This window comes from Grammomys surdaster, unplaced genomic scaffold (genome assembly GCF_004785775.1).
Source record: "Grammomys surdaster isolate TR1022 unplaced genomic scaffold, NIH_TR_1.0 171, whole genome shotgun sequence".
Classification (NCBI taxonomy): domain Eukaryota; kingdom Metazoa; phylum Chordata; class Mammalia; order Rodentia; family Muridae; genus Grammomys; species Grammomys surdaster.
In genome coordinates, this window is record NW_021604619.1 from 361422 (window position 1) to 382353 (window position 20932).

At 38.1% G+C, this 20932-nt stretch overlaps 1 protein-coding gene across 1 annotated transcript in view; it reads right to left on the minus strand.

The window, feature by feature from the left end:
- Nucleotides 1-20932, minus strand: part of Kcnq5 (potassium voltage-gated channel subfamily Q member 5) — a 540403-nt gene that overhangs the window by 180581 nt on the left and 338890 nt on the right. The window contains exon 2 of the mRNA XM_028767237.1: nucleotides 11298-11388. Coding sequence (XP_028623070.1) covers nucleotides 11298-11388 — 91 coding nt within the window. The remainder of the gene's footprint in view (nucleotides 1-11297; nucleotides 11389-20932) is intronic.

Genomic DNA, 20932 nt, shown 5'->3' on the forward strand with positions numbered 1-20932 from the left:
ATAAATGACCCTATGAACAAAAAAACTCTACAGGTGACAAACATTTTCAGAATAACAGCAGAATACACAATTAATACAAAAAAATCTTATGTACAAATGACAAATGAACTGAGAAAGAAATTAGGGAAAATACCTTCCACCATAGCCTCAAAAATATTTTGGGGTAACTCTGATTAATCAAGTGAAATACTTGTATAGTAAAAACATTAGGACATTGAAGAATAAAATTAAAGAAGAAATTAGAAGATGGAAAGATCTCCAATGCCTGGATTGGTAGGGTTAATATAGTTAAATGTCCATCCTACTAAAAGCAGTCTACAGATTCAATGCAATCCGCATCAAAATTCCATCACCATTTTTCAAAGAAATTTAAAGGATAATTTTATCTTCATATGGAAACACACACACACACACACACACACATACACACACACACAAAACCCAGTATAGCTAAAACAATCCTGGATAATTGATGCACATATATTTTCTACATAATCATGTATAAAATTCTCAAAAAATAATAAAATAAATATAGAAAATTGAAGACCCAAGAACTTCTAAAGGTATTAACACCTTCAATTTGAAATTGTACTACAGAGCTACAGTTAAAAATCAAATCATCATGCTTTTAGCATAAAAACAGATACTTTGATCAATGGAAACTAATCAAAACCCAGACATAAGCCCACATACCTATGGACACCTAATTTTTGATTAAAAAAAGTCTGAAATAAACACTGGAAAAATATAGAAATAGTGTTGGTTAAACTGGATTGCTACATGTAGAAGCATGCAAGTAGATTCATATTTATCACCTTGAACAAAACTCAATTGCAAATAGATCAAAGACCTCATCATGAAGCCAGATACACCAAATCTGATAGAAGAAAGTAGAGAGTAGTCTTGAAGTCACTGTTACAAGAAACACCATTTTGAACAGAACACAGAATGGGCACTAAGAGCAACAGTTAATAAATAGGACTCCATGAACCTGAACATTTTCTGTATGGCAAAGGACACCCTCAATTTTACAAAGCAGAATGTTACATAACAGACCTTACTAATTACATAACAGTGGGTTAATATTCAAAATATACAAAGAATTAAAAAAAAAACCCGGAACATAAAGAAAACCAGCAACCCCAGTTGAAAACAGCTACAGATCTGAACAGAGGGTCCTGAAAAGATGAAATACAAACGGCTGAAAAACAAAGGAGTCTTTAATATATGTAACCATCGGGGAAATACAAATTAAAACTACTCTGAAATTACATCTTACACCTTTCAGAATGGCCAAGATCAGTAAAACAAGTGACAGCTCATGCTGTAGAGAATGTGGAGTAAGGCGGACACTCATCTATTGTTTGAGAGAGTGTAAAGTTGTACAGTCACTACAGAAATCAGTGTGGTGAATCCTTGAAAGCTACGACTAGATCTACTTCAAGATCCGCCAATACTAGTCTTGGGCATATACCCAAAGGTCTCTAGATCCTACTTCACAGACATTTGTTCAATCTTGTTCATTGCTGCTCTTTTCACAACATCCAGAATGAGAAATTGCCTAGATGTCTTTCAAAAGATGAAAGAATAAAGAAATGTGACAATTTACATAGTGAAGCATTATGCAGTTGTTGAAAGGTGAAATGAAATTTGCAGGTAAGTAGATGGAGCTAGAAAAAAAAATCATCTTGAGTGAGGTAATATGATATGAATTCATTTATATGTGGATGTTAGCTATCAAGTACTTGATAAGCAGGATAAAGTTCATACAACTCTGTTAAGTACAGAGTAAGGGACTGGGGGAAGGGAAGGATTTCTCTAGGAAAGGCATTTAGAATTAATGGTTATGGATGTATTGATAGTGGGGACTGTATTGATGGCGGAGGATCAAATGAGGAGGGAGAGAGAAGGCGGTAAGTTGGGAATACAGGGAGGGACGTTAAAACCAAGAGCCATTTGAGGGAGTGTATGGATATCTACTGCAGTAGAAGCCTCTTAAAATATACGCAAGAAAACATATATGAAAGAAATATAAATGGAATCACCAAAGCTCCAATGAGATATCTCTCACTACTAAATAAAACTTTCAGTGGCAGGAATTGGTTAGATATAATTGATTTATTGGTGAAAAGGGTCCTATGGAAATCCCTAGACAACTCAGGCTACTGGCAAGTCTATTTGTTGCTCTCCACAAATTGTTGGTAATGTTCTATTACTGTGGACAACATTTACACAACTCACCAAACATGAATAAATTGAGTTGGTGCCTGTCTAGAGCCTTTACCCCTACTGACTAGTGTTCATGATACTGAAAGGTACTCTGCATATTAGCAGAGGAGAAAGGTAAACACTAACCTAGATGCAAAACCTTTGGTATACAATGGTGACCTGCCTGGAAGATGCTCTAGTGTAACAGTGGCACAAAAGGTGTAGGAGTAACCATCCACTCTCTGATTAGATTTAAGACTTACTCCATGAGATTGAACCCATGCCCAGTACTTCTTGGATAGTCTAAAACCTGAGACTGCATCCAGAGGACAACCATAGGTCATTGTTATGTTAAAGAGATGTAGTAATAAAATGACTCCAAATGCTGTGCTTAGTCATGACCAGAGATACTTTCTTTTTCAGTACATAGGATCAAATGCAGAGACCCACAGCTGGATAATGTGCAGAGACTAAGGGACCTTGGAACACTCAGTTCTAAAGGAGATGTCTCCATCAAATCCCTCCCCTTAGGGCACAAGTAACCTCATGAAAGAGGAAGGGGAGAGACTACAAGGGTCAGAGGGAATGGAGGACCCTAAGGAAACAAGGCTTTCTAATCAGGGAAGGACCAATGCACACGCAAGTTCAAAGAGTAGCACACACAGGCCTTTCCCTCATCTAGGCCATATGAAGTCCCAGTTCTTAAAGGGGAATTCTCTATCCCTGACCCAGAAGCTTTTTCAAATTTATAATTGCTTGCAAAAGAAAAAAGTATTTTCTCACTGGGTATACAAACCACCCTTAAGGGCAGGCTCCATGCCTAGCAGTAGATGGTCAATACAAAATGAACTCAGTGATTTTTTTTTTTCGGAGGTTGTTTGGTTTCATAATACTTCGATAGGGATTTATTTATTTACTTATTTACCTTACATATCTTTTACTTATATATTATGGTTTTGTGTTTTTATGGTATTTATGTGTTTACAGATGTGTATGTCTTTGTGTCTATATGTTTTACTTTGGTTCTTTTTTATTCTGTTTATTTGTTCATTTTGTCCTATTAAAATTTGTTTATATCTCATTATAACATTTATTTTATCTATCTACTTATCTATCTATTTATCTATCATCTATCTATCATCTATCTATCTATCTATCTATCTATCTATCTATCTATCTACCTATCTATCTATCTATCTATCTATCTATCAAGATGCCTATTTGTTTTTGTTTTTTTGTTTTTTTGTTTTTTTTCGAGACAGAGTTTCTCTGTGTAGCCCTGGCTGTCCTGGAACTCACTCGGTAGACCAGGTTGGCCTCGAACTCAGAAATCCGCCTGCCTCTGCCTCCCAAGTGCTGGGATTAAAGGCGTGGGCCACCACCGCCCAGCACCTATTTGTTTTTTAATGAGAGAGAGCAAAAATCAGTGTACGGATTTTAGTGTGTAGATTGGGGAGGAACAGACAATTTTTGGATGAGTAGAAATCTTGGAAAAAAAAATCTATTTTCAAAAAACAAACAAACCCAACAACCAAGCAATTAACCAAACCAAACCAAACCAAACCAAACCAAACCAAACCAAACCAAACCAAACCAAACCAAACCAGAAAACACATAGTAAGATAAAAATACTAATACAAAATGAAAAGCTTAGACAAAAAGCATGGGGTCCATCTGTATTCAATAATTATTCCTGGACATATCGCCTGCCCTAGCATGTGGTCAACACCTAGTGACTGATTCTCTCTTTCATAAGTATCAGTTATAAGTATCTTCTTAGTTAGGGTTGGGACCACTTGCTCTTCTCAGTTTGGTGTGTGTGTGTGTGTGTGTGTGTGTGTGACTGTGTGGTGTGAAGCTGTGTAGGTCTAGTGCATGCTATCATAGTCTCTTTGAGTTCATATGTGAATCAGTCCATCTGTGAACAGATATTGAGAGAAGAATTCTCAAAGTTGTGAGCACATAATCTGACACAGCAATAAAAGCTACAATAACGCAGGCTACATGCTGAGGATGTACCAGGAAGCCGTTTTTAGTTACATGAATGCATTAGTCTATAAATCTGTAACAATTAACCTGGAGATGTGCTAAAAATACTTGCTTTCTATTTTATTTTCTATTTTAAAATTATAATCTTTTTAAAAATGCGGTGTACAGCTCTCCTATACTTGCTTTCCTCTTAAGTCTTCCTTATGGATGAAAGAAACAATGATTATGGTAGTTGCCAACTTTCCAAGAATTTTCTCTGTGCTAAGTCCAGCTCTAAGCATTTCAATTTATCTAATGTTCATAATAGTGTTATAATATTAGAGTATATACGTAATATGTACCTGCCATTTCTCGATTTCATTAAAATCCCTTTCTCCTCTTTTGATTTTGGCAAAGCATTAGTAATAATGGCAGGCATGGTGTCTTAAGTTTGAGAAAAGGATTGGAAAGTTAAGAAAGCCTGGTCTACATAGTAAGCTCAAGGTTAGATTTGGATAAAGAGTAAGAGCTTGTTAAACAGGGTTTGTTAAATTTCTGATGTTTTCAAATGTCAGACTTTTATTTTTTTCCCTTTCCATTTCAAATATATGTTCTTATCGTTTTCACAGTTTGGGTTTTGTTGGCTCTTTTTTCTTTTTTAATAAACTACAAAATTCAATTACTGATGTAAGGTCTTTGTAGTTTCTAAATGTATTTACATATATATATTGTTCATTTAAAATAATTACTCTACAGCCACTAATTTACCTAATCAGCATAATCACAAACAACAATCTATAAACATAAGCCTTTATATCCACAGAGAAGTGTGGTCTCACCTCTCATCAAGGAAACTTCTCTTTGTAACAGATAGAAACCACTACGGAAATCCACAACCAACCAAAATGCAGAGTTGTGCACTTTCAATGGATACATCTTCAAAACATGCTCACACTCAAGGCTCTGGGAACACTGAGGAAGAGGAAGGGTAAGACCATAAAAGGAACAGGAAATTTGCTCTGAGATGGTGTCTCCTAGTAATATCAGATGCTACACCCATACAGTCTCACCAACGTGATCATACAAATATGAACTACAAAGGATGACACCAATGAGCATGCCAGACTGGACAATGTAAAGCCCATGAAGATTCAACCCTGCTATGGGCAACCAAGGAAAGCTGGAAGCAGGACAGGTGGTTTCCTCCAGGGAAAAGCACACCAACTGGGTGTCCAGTACCAAATGGTCAATCTTGGAAAAGTATATCTACAAGTCATATTATATGAATTGAACAGGTTATATTTATAAATACATATATATTAATACACACATATACGCATATATGTACATATGTACACACACATTCATGCAGTAACAATTTGAAGGGGAGTGGGGGCATTGTATGAGAGGGTTTGGAGGGAGGAAAGGGAAGGAAGAAATGTAATTAAATTATAATCTTAAGGAAAAAACAAACGAAAAACAAGAATAGAAGACAATTCTAAGTTAAATAATGCAACCTATATGTTTGTCTGTATTTCAGATTATTTCCTTAAAATAATTCTCTTAGAATTGAAAAGAATAATAATTCTTTGAGAGTTTCATACGGTTTCTTTTAATCATCTCACCCAGCCCAAATCCAGATCTACTACCAATCTCAACCCCCATTTAACCCACCGAGGCCAATTTATGCTGCCCAAATATTCTTGGATGCTCGTGTGCATTGTCTTCTGATGGAGCATGGTCGGTTTACCAGGGTTGAAATGCTTAGAGAAAACCACCTTCCTCTTTCCCAGTAGCTGACAAGTGTCCAAAGTTCTGAAGCTAGGGGTGGGATGTCACGCCCAGCTTCCATCTCCATGCAGCTTGTCCATGCAGCTTGTACAGTTTTGTATGTGTTGTCATAACCACTGTGAGTTGGTGTGCGACGTAAGCCTGCTGTGTCCGAAAGAGACGGCCTCCTTGTAGTCATCCACCACCTCAGGCTCTTTACCTTTTTCACCTTTTCTAACACAATGATCCCTGAGCCTTGGCGAGGAGGGAGTATGGTACATCAGTACATCCATGATGCTTCTGCTTCTTAACCCTGCTTTCTCTATGTCCTGTGAATATTAATAAGTCGTGTTTCATTTTATTCATCTCTATAATCTCTTCCTTACCCTACTCATTACTTAGGAAGGGACTGCTTATTTTCCACCAATGCATAAGCATTAGTGTTACTTCCTATACTGATTTTAAAATTCATTCCATTATGAAAGGATAGCTCCCCCCACCACCACCTCTAATACCCTTCTTTTAAAGACATTTTGAAACTTAGTATATCTGTCATGGAAAATGTCCCATATGCTCTTGAGAAAAATGTGTATGTTTGAGTATAGTTTTCTGTCTATGCCTGTTGGAATGAGGTTGGTTTATCACTGTGTCTCCTGTTTCTTTATTCCCTTTCTTCCTAGTTACAGAGAGTGGGGTGTTTATTGCTTCCAACTCCCAGCTAATTTGTTTCTCCAATGCTACAAATTTTTTGGTTTATGTATTTGTTAGTCAGTTATTAGCTACATAGTTTTCAATCTTATACTTTGTTTCTTTGTTATACTGAACCCTTTATATGATGAAAATTTACGTTTTTATAATGGAACTTTGAACCTCTCTATAATGTCCTTCTCTGTTAAAAGACATTTCTGTATTTTGTAACTCTATTTTGCTTTGAAGTATATTTTGTCTATTATATTTAGTATCTCTGTTCTCTTTCAGTTGCTATTTGCACTTTTTATATTTTTGAAACTTTTATTATTGAAACACTTGTGTCTTTGATATAAAGTGAGTCTCTTATAGTTACATGTTGAAAAAAAAAATCTCAACTTTAAACCACTGTATTTTGGCCTAGAAACTTCGGCCCATTTATATTTAAAGAAGTTAGTGATTAGTAAACATCTGCCTTTTCCACACCATTCTTTATTTTTTACAGACTGAATTTCTTGAGTCCCTCATTTCCTACATCATTTTCTCCTTTAGCGTTTTAATAATTTTAATTTGTTGGTAAAAATGTTTAAATTCCTTTTGTATTTTCTCTTGTGTGCATTTTATAGCACTTTTTTTTTTGTTACTCCAGGAACCTGTTTACATTGTTTGGCTAATTTGAATTTATAGCAGTGTAACTTTGATGCTACACAAAGGTCTGAGTCGTCACAGCTCTGCTTCTGCATCTTCTAGTTGCTGATGTCACAAGTTCACAATTATATTCATAAAGAATGTGCTTCAAATCCAGAAAAGAAAGCAAAGCCAAAAGGAACTTTTAATTCCCCCATAAATCACCTCAGCTGGGCAGATCACCCTAATGGAAGGAGATGTAACAGGCACAGCTGATACCTTTTCCTTTCTGATATCTGATCAGAAGCAGCAGTTGGAAATCAGAACAAGATATTTGATATTTGGATAAGAACATTTTGTTCAGCCTTGCTCCTGTAAATGTATAGCATATTTCTAGAGCACAGGGATAGCTGTCTGCAACGGACTGGGCTTAGTGGATACATGGCTCTCACTGTGCTAAAGGCTGAATTTGGAATTAACTACTGCTAACTGTTTTAAACTTCTAGAATTTGCAAGCAGTCAATAGATCCCAGATATGGAAAAGTGCTCACATAAGACAATGCTTTTGTAGCCATTGGCATACGCAATACTAGTGCTTCTCATCATTTTTTTTCCCAAATCTTATTTACTGAGAAAACTTGGATAAAGAATTAATTTTCCAAATTACATGGATTAAAAAAGAAAGAAAGAAAGAAAGAAAGAGAGAGAGAAAGAGAGAAAGAGAGAAAGAAAGAAAGATGACAACAGCAACAAAGATTGAAATAAAATTTACCAAATGTTGCCTGTCTGCAGACATTTACATGAGAATATTGAAGGAAGTAGGTAAATAACATTTTACCCAACAGAAAGAGTAAGTGAGCAAATGAACAAGTCAGTCACCCAGTTTGGACTGTAGGCAAGTTTACGGATCTTAATTATGTACTATCGCTCTAACTGCAATTGTGGATAACAGTGTTGGGATGTCCTCTTGGTTCTATGAAGAACTGGAACCATCTTCGTGGGCCCATAAGCAAGACAATATCCACATAATGACCTGAGTGCACTACACTGGTGATTTCAATGGAACAACGAGACAGAAAAGACAGCATCCAAGACACCTCTGGGAGGTTTGTTTCTGGCCAGATTTGCCAGCAGTGTGTATGTTCTTCTTAGATCTGTAAGAGTCTGTTATTTGGATGAGTGTTACGGAAAATACCTTACCTTAATGAACATTCTTTCAAGGAAACTGTAAAAAAATAGAGTTATAACAAAATATCCAAAGTGAACATTATTTATATATAATTATAAATATTCCTCTAGTATTGTATTTGTACACCAACAGTGTACACCAAAAGGTTAAAGTCTCACATCATTTAGGCACGGTGGCATGGACCTACATCCTGAGCTACTAGCAGTCTGAAGCAGGAGAATTTTTTGAGCCAGTACAAAGTTAGATCTTGTCAGATAAGATGGGTTATTTATTGAAATCATTTGTTTATATTTCAATAGCCCTTCCTATTACTATTTGGATAATAAAATTTGAGGTATTCTCTATGTTGGCAGCTAAAACCAAGCAACCAAGCAATAAAAACCCAGCCAGCCAGAACTGAGTTCTTTGAAATCTGTTTGATTATATGTTCACAGGGCAGACAGGCTTTGAAATGTGATTAACCAGCTCAAACATACATGAAAAAGGATAGCAGGAGATTTCCTAAATCATTCAGTGTTCTCATATTTTCCTAATAGTCTACAACTGGATACCTATGATATCTATCTATCTATCTATCTATCTATCTATCTATCTATCTATCTATCATCTATCTATCTATCATCTATCTGCCTATCATCTATTATCATTATCTATCATCTATCTTTCTACCTATCATCTACCTATCTCTATAATTGAATGTCTATGATACTTAATAAATTTAATGTATATGCTGTGTTAGCTCATTGTTAAAATATTAAAATGTGCATGTCTTTTCAACTTGTCAATACCCAATCAAGGGAAAAAAACCCGCAATTGTTTCATTTTAATTGCTCTTTAAAGATAAAATGAAGGATTTTGGAGACTGCACTGAATCTTAGGTTTACAATATAGTTTACATATTTCCAGGCAGTCTCTAGAACACTCTTTAGCTTTAATATGGACACCCTGAACTCTATAGCCCCCAAACAGGAAAATTAACAACTTCTTTCCCTACTGAAAGCTATATGATAGTTCTCTTTTGAAACGTCTGCCTGCAGCACAAGGTCACTTCTCAGAATGAAGGCTCACTTGCAGAAACACTTTGTTTTGCTCTGTTAAGTCTGAATACGTTCAAGACTGACAAGTTCAGGACTGGGAGCAGAGCTAGCAGTAGAGCACCTGCCCACCATGAACGATGCCTCAAGTTCATCCTTCAGCATCCTCAAAATTATTAACAATTCCCTATTTGCTAAAACATATCCTAGTTGCTAAATATCAGTTGTTTATGAGACACCATGTTTGAAAAGTCAGGATCCAAATTACTCTGGGGTTTTCAAAAGGTGAGCTTATATGTGTTACATGGATTTCCTTTTGTTTCTGATTTTTTTTCTAAACATGTACACATTCATACAGTTGATTGAAGTTTTCAAAAATCATTTATTCTCAGGTCTGAAAGTCATATTTACATTTTCAAACTACAATTCAGCTTCTGTGTGGACCTAATGTCAGTGGAACCATGGATCTCACGCTTCAAACATCATCTGTAATAAGCAGAGGGGTGGACCAAGCTAGAAAACCTACTTGCTCCCCAAATGGAAAGTGTGCAAACAGAACAACCCCCCAGAGTGCTTTTCCTTGCTTTGTTCTCTTCCTTGGTTTGGAAATCGAAGTCATAACATTAGCAATATACCACTGAGTACAGTGTGTATGGAGACAAATTGGAATAGATGCATTCCTGATTCAAAAAGGAATGTCTGTATGTAAGACCGAGAGACTTGGTGCTGCCTTAGCAACATCAAGCAAAAATTAGCCATATGGAAGTACAGGCCACAAAAGAATCTGCCTTCTCTCCTATTATGAGTTGAGATCTTTCCTTTCCCACCTCGCTGACACAGAATCTTTTCAAATTAAATGATTGTTATATACAATCAGTCTCTGTGACTTCACAGAAACTATCTTACACCATCTCCCTTCCCTCCTCTGTTCCACCAGGCTTTACAGAATCGGGCTCTTCCAGCTTATTCACACAGTTCCGAGACTGTCAAGCCTAATGATTTGGGACCAAGTAAGCCAAGTTAAAATGGACGTAAATGAACCAAACTCTCAATCAGATGTGATTGGAGCCTACAGTGCTATAGGTTCATTGCAATAGAAACTACAAGAGCTTAAAAGGCTCAGAATAACCCAGACTAAAATATCTTGGGGTCTTTTTCCATTTTAAAGAGAACTGGATAATTCTGTGTGGCTGAAGACTGACAGCCTAATGGAAACAGAGAAATCTGCAGTTTCTCACCAGGCAACTGCATTAGCAGCAAACTCCTAATACCGTCTGTGAGTTGAAAGGAGCATAAAGACCCTTCTGTTTTTGTATGAGGAACCACTTTCATACAGTTTTTTAGCCAATTATACTTAGCTACTGCTAAATTCAGTTATTGGAAAGTGCTTTTTACCTTGTATTTTTTAAACAATAATGGGAAATCACATGCATGCTGACTTTTGTAATTATTTATTAGCAGAAAGCAAAAACCAACCAACCAACCAACCAAACAACAACAACAACAACAACAACAAAAAAACCCCCTGCCATTAAATATTGCCTTTTTCTCATCATATACCTATAGGATATGATATTGTTGTCTGATAGCATCTTGAATATTTCTGCATGGATTTCTCATGTTTTTCTATCAGTTACATTAGTGGCAAAATACTTGAGTGATCTTTCACAATTTTATGTTTCATAGTAACAATCATTCTGGATAAACAATAGTATAAATGCATAGCATCAGTGTTATACACAATTAGTGTATGACATGAACTTTTTACACATCCATATACATATATGATATATAACTATATATGCTTCACTTACCAGAATTAAGAGGCAACTTGAAGCCAATTTTGTGTGCTCAGGGATGGTAGAAAACACGGACAAAATCAAGCAACCAAACACGAGGAGAAAACTGCAAAATAACAGAAGAGAAGTTTGATGAGAACCATGCAGAATCGTCGCCAAAACAGATAAAGCACCAGATTCACTTGAACATGTTTGAGCTAAATAATTACTGAGCACTTTAAATACCAGTGTGCAGTAGGATATTTCATATAAATGGGGCTCTTTTTGTAACTCAACTCATGAATACATGGTTGTAGGTGTTCCTTACTATGTGTGTTGTGGTGTGTGTGCGTGTTTTGTGCGGTATTGCATTTAAATGTTAACACTTAGGAATCTGTGAATTTCCTCATACAACTCCTCTCCCAAAAGGAACCCAAAGCAAGACCGAATTTTGCTCTCCTATCTGAGAATGCAGATTCTCCTTTCAAGAAGCGGAAAAATCCCTGTTTGTCAAGTCTTTAAACTATCAGGCATTGCATGTTATGATCGCTAAGCACCGTTGTTGGGGTATGATAGTGCTTATGGATTCTAATTTATATTTTTTACATTACTAGGAAGAACAGGAAAACAGATGATTTTTCCTCACTACCTGTGAACTTTCCAGCTCTATAGGCAAAGTGATAGAGAAAAGGGCTTGAAGTTCTCTTTCCTCATATTTTGGTGACAGAGGTTAGAAGTAATGAGCAAGTATTTTCTATAAATTACTGTAGTGATGTTTCTGCAAATGCGGGACTTCTAGGATTGAGGACGGGGTAGGGATGAGTGATGAGCTACCATGGAAAATCTCAAATAAAAAGAAAGTCAGTTCAAACCTAAAGCTGAAATGCAAGCTATCAAAACAAATCAGAACCATTGAGCAAAGTGCCATAGACTAAATCTCACCATTACTGGTGTCCAGAAAGTTCATCATATAAGGCTTTCTCTATTACAGAAGAATTAAACTCTATTTCCTTGTGACTTGTACTGAGACTCACAGAAAGACTTGTAAGCTCATTTACCATGCTAGACTCACAGTGCCCTGGCTCTCTAGTCAAGGATTGGCTAACTATGACCTGAGCAACGAGTCTGCCTCCTTATGCTGCTTTAAAATTTTAGATATTTTTTTTAGGCCATTTTCCGTCTTGTTTATTTCACAACTTTAAAGTGAGGTTCAATATCTAAACCTCTGGCTCGACTTCTGGTCTTCCTTCCTGGTTCCTCCAGAGATCAACAGCTTTCTCAGCAGCTGGAACAGACCTCAGGACGAACCTCCCTGCACCCCGAGTTCTCACAGATCCGGCCATTGAATGTCCCAAGAACCCCACCAGCAGCCGCCCACTGACTGCTCAGGTCAAGGACTTGGGCTAGGACTGCAGAAAAGCCTGTTGAGATTTTTAAGTATAAGTATTTTTAGTGATAATAAATTGTTCTTTCATACAATACATCACAACAACTGTTTTCCTTCCCTCCTCCTCCCAGCTCCCTCTCCCCTCCACACACATCCATTCTCCATTTCCAAAAGAGCAGACATCCAAGAGATAACAACCAAACATGACTAAACAAGATATAACAAGAAAGCCAAAAGTCCACATACAAAGGCTAGACAAGGCAATCCAAGAGGAGGAAAAAGGTCCTAAAGGCAAGACAGTCAAAGATACACCCACTCCCACTGATAGGAGCCCCACAAAAGCCCCAAGCTAATAGTTGTAACATACACAGAGGACCTGGTACAGAACCTTCTCGCCAGGAGCATGCCATTTCAGTCTCTGTGAACCCGTATGAGCCCTGCTTAGCTGATTCAGTGGGCCATGTTCTTCTGGTATCCTCCATCCCCTCTGAATTGTACATGTTTCCGCTCCCTCTTCCCTGAGTTTCATCATTTTAAATCCTCACTCTTCCCCTTTAACATCTCCCGTGTTGGTCCCAATTTCTCACAAATGCTTGACCTTTCCTTCTGTAAATATATGTGGTATGTATCATGTATATGTATAAATACATAAAACTGCATCCATTTCAGTGTTGCTCATATGTGTTTAAGACAGATCATTTGGGATTGGATAATCTATCAGGGAGTTAACCCCAAGAGAAAGTAGGTTTTCCCTACCTCAGTAGCCACTGATTGCCTATAGTTTTTCCTACAGGGTCCAGGGTTGTTAAACACTGATGTGTTGACTGGTATTTCAAAGTTGTCATTCTATCACAAACCATATCAATCGCAGGTCAGAAACATATTCTCTAAGGTACCAGGTACCAAATATATCAATCAGTCGTGTTATTCTGATTGTCATAACTATGTGATTTTACACGTGTAATGTGAAAGCTACTATAGACAACAGCCCAGTGACAATAAAACTTTATTTATAAAAATTATTGTTAGTGGCATATTTCCAATAGAACCTCTATACCCAAGACTCTCGGGACATTGTGGAAGGGAGGACAGAAAGATTGTATAAGCCAGCTCACCAGAACACCTGGTACTGGATAGTGTCTTCTAGACCTGACAAGCATGCTGTAATTTTAATAAAATAATGCCTTGTTATATGACAAGCATGTTTGATACTTCAATCCTTGCATTTTGACATTATTTTATCTTTTGTAATTATATGTATTTTATGTATATAAAAACATTCTATCAAATGACTTATAGGCTTCATTAGTATACTGATGTATTCATAATATACACAAAATTAACATGCTAATGGTGACAGGTTGTGGGACTGCGTAAGAGTATTCTGGTTCATGTCTGGGCAGGTGCCTAGAACCCCGAGACTCTTCGTGAGAACCAGCAGGAGTTCGGTGGGCCACCAGATTCCAGGGTCCTGAAAAACAGTCTAGTCTCCATAGAATTACATTTTTCAGTCACATAGGCCAGACTATAGGCCTCAGGCCCTAGGGATTTACATACTAATGAAGGCCAGACAGCCCCTCCCAAAGTGCACATAGAGGGTGTGACTAGAGGCCTCAGGGCCTAGGGATTTACATGCTAATGAAGGCCAGAGGGTGGAGCAAATTAAGCATGCCTTCCCAGATCCTCCCCTGATCCTCCCCAGATCCTCCCCCTTTCTCCCTCCCTATATAACTCGGAACTGCCCTGAGTTTTGTGGGGCGTACTTCCAGATTCATCCACCATCCGCCATGACAATAAACCCTTTTGGAACCAAGGACTTCCTCATGTCATGGGGCCTGTCACTGCCAAAGCCTCCAGACCAATGGAACCATAGACCTCCACCTACATGTGGGACCCACCACATCATGGAAACCCACCGGGACACCACAGCAGTGGCCTCTAATTTTTCTCCACAACAGGTTATGAAGGTAGGGCTGTTAACTGGAAGATGGCCTTGTTTGGTAGCCGTCACTGACTTACCAAGGAAACCTTATCAGTGATCATCTTAAAACCATGAGATTAACATATTCCTTCAAAATGATTCCATAACAGCCTCTGGCCTTTATTTTATCTGAAGCATTTCTATTTTTTTTTTTTTCAGATAAAATTCATGCTTATCCAAGCTTTTTTTTTTCCCCCCAAGCTTCTCATTTGGAAGGCACTGATTGTTTTAAGATGAGAAGAGTATTTATGAGAAAGTAAATATTACCAGTCTCAAGACTGCTCTGTTTAGCCAAGAAAAGTACCATCAACTTTTTATGTTAGTTAATTAAGAATCAATTTCTGGGATGTAATTTAGCAAGAAGGCTGAGCTGAGAAACACAGGTTCTTGTTTGAACAAATGATGCCCTGATTCCAAAGCCTGTGCTTTCAGAGCAGGTGCACTTAGCTGGAATTAAAATGACATGCAAATATAGCACTCAGAAAAGCTTGGCTGATGCTTTGCCAAAGGAACCTTAGCAAATTACATTATTATTATTTTCTCACGCACACATGTGTGTGCACACATGTGAGTACACACACACACATATACACACACACATATACACACACACACACATGCATCCATGTATGCACAGGCACACACACATGAGCACACACACATGAGCATACATCCACATGTATGCGTGCACACATGCACAAACAGGCACACATGCATCTACATAAGCATATACACATGTACACCTAGCCATTCACAAACACTGTGAACATTGCAGTGAAGAAACAAGACACAGAACTGATATCGGACACGGGAATTTCACAGGGCTTCAGCAAGGAGGCTTTACTGATACTGACACAAATTCACTGTTCTCCCCAGAATGCAAATCTGCTGCAAGTATTTTGGTAGACTGTCAGTTTTGTTGAGAAACATTCAGAAGAGAGGAGATCATGAAATCTTGCATGGTATGGAATCATGGGATTAAAATGAGAGACACAGACATACTTAAGAAATACAGACCTTAGGAACAACAATTAGCCACAGCTACACTGCTTCGTAAAATTTCAAGTATTGATATGGTGAAGTGGGCATTTTAGTCTTTTGTATGGAAGATGTTTGGATGTGCATCAAAGATTATGATGTCTAAAGCATGCATGCTGGTATTAGTCTTAGTGACTTTAGATGATGCTACTGCAGCATGCAATAGCATGTGAAGTTGAAACAGTCTAGTGAGTCAGAGCCTTACGAGCACATTGGCAGGACTAAGGCTCATTGTTTGGCTCTTGCATCCTAAATTTATCTGTCTTTATATAAACTTAGTGCTCTGTGAAATGTCCTTGGTACATAATTTTTTCATGAAAGATGCCCAGTTTTCACCTGGCGTCTTTTCGAAGCACATCTCACTCTCCACTGCAAAGCAACAAAGCCATAGCATGACAGTTTGATGTTTTTCACAGTGAGTTACTTAGGCCTATGTATTAATACTCTAATATAATGATCACTCTAATCACTGTGAAGTTCTACCATGAGTTCTGATATATTATTATACATCGCATGTGGTATTTAAAAGCAATCAGGGGCTTGGGGGACTAGTGCTTTTTACTTCGTTATTGTGTTTCTGAAGAAGGCTCTGGCAAATGTAAGTGATTTAGAACTTTGAATATCTACAAGCAATTCAAGAGGCTTTCTATCAGAGCAGAAGCTAGACTGTGCACATGCAGTCTTGGGCATGCTTTGGATGAAGCTTGCTTCAATGATGAGTGACTATTTGTGATTAGAAGGTTCTCTGATAGAGTCTCTCATTCCCCAAAGTGGTTACCTTTAAGTATCCCTGAAAGACATTTGTTCAGTGTCTCTTTGACTCCTTCCAGGGCTCTGAACATTTATGCCCACTCAGGCCTGTAAGAAACAGCTCTACTCTTGGAAAACTGCTTCCTTGGTGGACTCAACTCTACAGAGAACCTTTGCCATTGGTTCTTCAAGCTCACAGCTACAGAAAGCATGGGCTCCTACCTCCCTCAGAAAGCTTGTCATACAGTTGAAGATGGCTTTTCTCTGGTTTCCCCAGAGGTCTTCTGACTGAATACACTGAGGCTGTTTGTTGTCTACTGTTCAATAGGAAACAATGTCCTGATCTCACACTCCTCTCCTCACTGTGTCTACCCACTGTGTTACTACATCCCTCGATGTGAGATTGACATTGTGTGACCTTCCAATGTAAGCAAAAGATCTGGCATTCAGTTACCAACATGAAATAGCTCCAGTTCTTGCCAGGAAACTGATGTTCAGATTTTCCACTCCCTAGATAATAGCAAAACTCTCGTTTCAAAATGACTATCTTAGGACACTTCCATTTCTGTCTCTGTTGTACCACATCACAGAACCTGGGGTGAACCTGAACACTATTGACCTGTATCATGAGAGTATACCCACACTGGTCCCTAATGTAATTACTTTTTACTAAACTATGTTTGATTTTCTGCTCTTTCCTTGAAAAAGAATAAAGAACATTCAACTAACATGTTATGTTCTGAGAGTTTCTCAGTATTTTACATTGTATTGGTTCCTTGAGGCATCCCATAAGATGTTATTGCCAGTATTTTATTGCAAAAGATACTATATTGCTTCTAGAAAAAACGAGGATGAGGTTTTGGTTTCAGACAGGGATTTTTGAACATGTTTGTGTCATCGCCTTGACTGCTAGGGTGTTCAGATACAAAACTGAATTTTATGCTAATTATGGCCTATTCAATTATTAATGAGGATGTACACACTCACAGATGTTCTTCCTTTCTGATATCTGTGTACTTTTCTATCAATACTTGATCTTCCCTGCAGTGTACCTGGCTCAAATGTTTAGAGACTCTGTACCAGACACTGCAAACTCAGACATGGTTTCTGCTCTCATAGAGTTTCTGTTTCAGTAGGAAGATAGACCTTTTGTTGTTTTTACCCATCTACAGTGTGTGTGTGTGTGTGTGTGTGTGTGTGTGTGTGTGTGTGTGTGTGATCAATATCCTTAACTGTTTTCTGTATGAATCAGGCTAAGCTCAGCTGAATGACTAAGGGCGCAAGTAATGAAGATGTAATTTCATCCGTCTTCATTCTTTGAAATGAGACTGTTAGTACAGCTTAGAGTTCCCTTCTTTGTTAGGAGTTGAGTACAACCCCCTGTCTCTAACTTGAATTAAATTCAAATGAAGAGACTTTGCTCACTTAGATTCAAAAGTTTTCACATTTGTTATTTCATACACCATTATGTTAATCTTAATTCATTTATCCATTGGATGAACTGCCAACTCCTTCCTCAGAATCTTTACATGCCCGACACTGTCTTCTGGAATTTTCTCTCAATGCTGTGTTTGTCTCTGGGGAAGGGTCCTGTCATCCTGTCTAACTTTCTCTTTCTATTCCTTAAGCACATTATAAAGCACATTTGACTGCTTTGCTGAAATTGAGACATTTTCTCTCCTCTATTACTCTGCCACAGTGAGCTGGTAACCCTATCCAACTGAAAAATAAGTGTAATTTAATGTTCTTGCTCTTGGCAAATTTGTGTTACTTTCTAGCAATCACAGTTACTCTTCTGAATTTATTATAACTCAGTGCTTAATATTCTATCTGAAGCATTTCTAGGAATTGCTATTGAACTTATCAGTATGCAGAGTAAAGTCCCATTTGCTTTTTCTGATTTGTTTTTTGATGGTCAGAATTTTCTCTTCTCTCTGACCACTTGGAACTCATTATATTTTTACAGGATTATTAAAGATGATTAATTAAAGTCATTCATTATTATCTATAAATCTTACACCTTACAGTACAATAAAACTTGGGCCAGAGATATGAATGCACATGTAGCCAACATTTTAAACTATTTCATATTTTCATTGTATTTTAATCACATTTTTTTTCAAGTTTGAAAAGTCATGATGTCATTGGTGGAAAAAAGGGGCCAGGTTAAGGTTTGAAGAGCTTAATTTTTCTGTGTGATCATAACCAGGATGACAACCAGTAGTATAAATACTTTTCTCTATTATTATTTCCTTCCTCAGAAAAGATCGCATATGCTAATTTGAAGGATCCTTTAAAAAAATCATTGGAAAGAAAAGGTTTCATTTTTTTCTTTAAGGCTCCCCATTTTATTTTGAATCCTTTCTCTCTCTCTCTCTCTCTCTCTCTCTCTCTCTCTCTCTCCTTCTCTCTCTGTGTAGGTTTGTGCACGCGTGCACACGTGTATCTCTATGCCTCTGTGAGAATATGTCCATTTGAGTAGAGATGCCCTTGGAGGCTAGAGGCCTCAGAGCCCAAAATCTTAATTACTCATCCAATGTTCCAGTTCCCCAACGCTTTATTTTTGAGGGAGGTAGATATCTTGCTTCTCTGGCTCATAGTTTATATGAAGTTACTGTGCTGGAGAGATGGCTCAAGTGGTTAAGGTCACATCCTGTTCTAGGGGACTTGAGTTCAGTTCCCAGCACACACAGATCAGATGACTTACAAGAACCTGAAACTAGCTTCAAATCTAATACCTTCTCCTGGGTTTCTTGGGCACCTTTCCACCTACATACACAAAAATAAAAATAAATCTTAAAAGTTGAAATTGTACCACTCTTGGGAATACACACAGAAGATGCTCCAACATATTACAAGGACATATACTCAACTATGCTCACAGCAGCCTTATTTATAATAGCCAGAAACTGGAAAGAACCCAGATGTCCTTCAACAGAGGAATGGATACAAAAAATGTGGTACATTTATACAATGGAGTATTACTCAGCTATTAAAAACAATGAATTTGAGAAATTCTTAGGTAAGTGGATGGAACTAGAAAATATCATCCTGAGTGAGGTGAGCCAATCTCAAAAGAACATACATGGTATTCACTCACTGATTATTGGATATTAGCTCAGAAGCTTGAAATACCCAAGATTCAACTCACAGACCACATGAAGCTCTTGAAGAAGGAAGACCAAGTGTGGGTGCTTTGATCCTTCTTGAAAGGAGCAACAAAATACTCAAGAGAGCAAATATGGAGACAAAGTGTGGGACAGAAACTGAAGGAGGGGCTTTCTGGAGACCATTTCACCTGGGTATCCATCCCATGTGCAGTCACCAAAGGTAGACGCTAATGTGAATGTCAGGAAGTACATGCTGACAGGAGCCTGATATATCTGTCTTCTTAGAGGTCTGCCAGAGTTTGACATATTCAGAGGCAGATGCTCATAGCTAACCATTGAACTGTTCAAGGGGTTCCCAACGGAGGAGTTAGAGAGAAACTGAAGGAGCTGAAAGGGTTTGAGACTCCATGAGGAGAGCAATATCAACCAACCAGAGCTCCCAGAGTCTAAACCACCAGCCTGGGAGCACATAGGGAAGGACCCATGGCTCCAGTTGTATATGTAGGGGAGGATGGCCTTGTCATGCATAGGTGGGAGAGGAGATTCTTGGTCCCATGAAGGCTGGACGCCGAGTGTGGTGGAATTTGAGGGTGGGGAGGTGGGAGTGGGGGGGGTAGGTGGGGGCACAGCCTCACAGAACCAGGAGGAGGGGGGGATGGGATAGGGAGTCCCTGGGCAGGGGTTGGGGGGAGAAATGGGGTAAAAGGATAACATCTGAAATGTAAATAAAATATCCAATAAACAAATTGAAATTATACTTATAATTGTGTATTTTTTAAAAACAAAAGAGCTGTTCTTTCAGTATTTAAAAATGCAAGCTGGAATCCTGCAGGGTGGTACACGTCTTTAATCCTAGCATTCAGGAGGCAGAGGCAGGGGGATTTCTGAGTCTGAGGGCACAGTAGTTTGCAGAGCAAGTTCCATTACAGCCAGGGATACACAGAGAAACCTTATCGTGAAAAACCACCACCAACAAAAAAACCCTCTACAAACACCACCACCACCACCACCATCACCACAAGCAGGGTATAGTGGCTTAGCCTGGCAATCTCAGCTACTGGGAAAGCCAAAGAAGGTTGATCATGGCTTTAAGGACTGTATATTCAGCCTTGGAAGGCTATCTCTAAATACTAATGATAATATTGAAATTAAAAGATAAAGATACAGCTCTGCTGAGGACACTGGTCAGCAGGAATTTGGCCCTGGGTTTAATTCCCAGTACTGTAAAAAGCCAGAGCTAACAGACCAGCCTTGAGAGCTGCTGACTGATGCTCACCATCCCGACTCGCAGGAGGAGAGAAGCTGTCATCCTGGATTACATAGTAAAATGGTTTCCTTTTAAAAAGAAGAAGAAGAAGAAGCAAAGCAAAGCAAAGCAAAGCAAAGCAAAGCAAAGCAAAGCAAA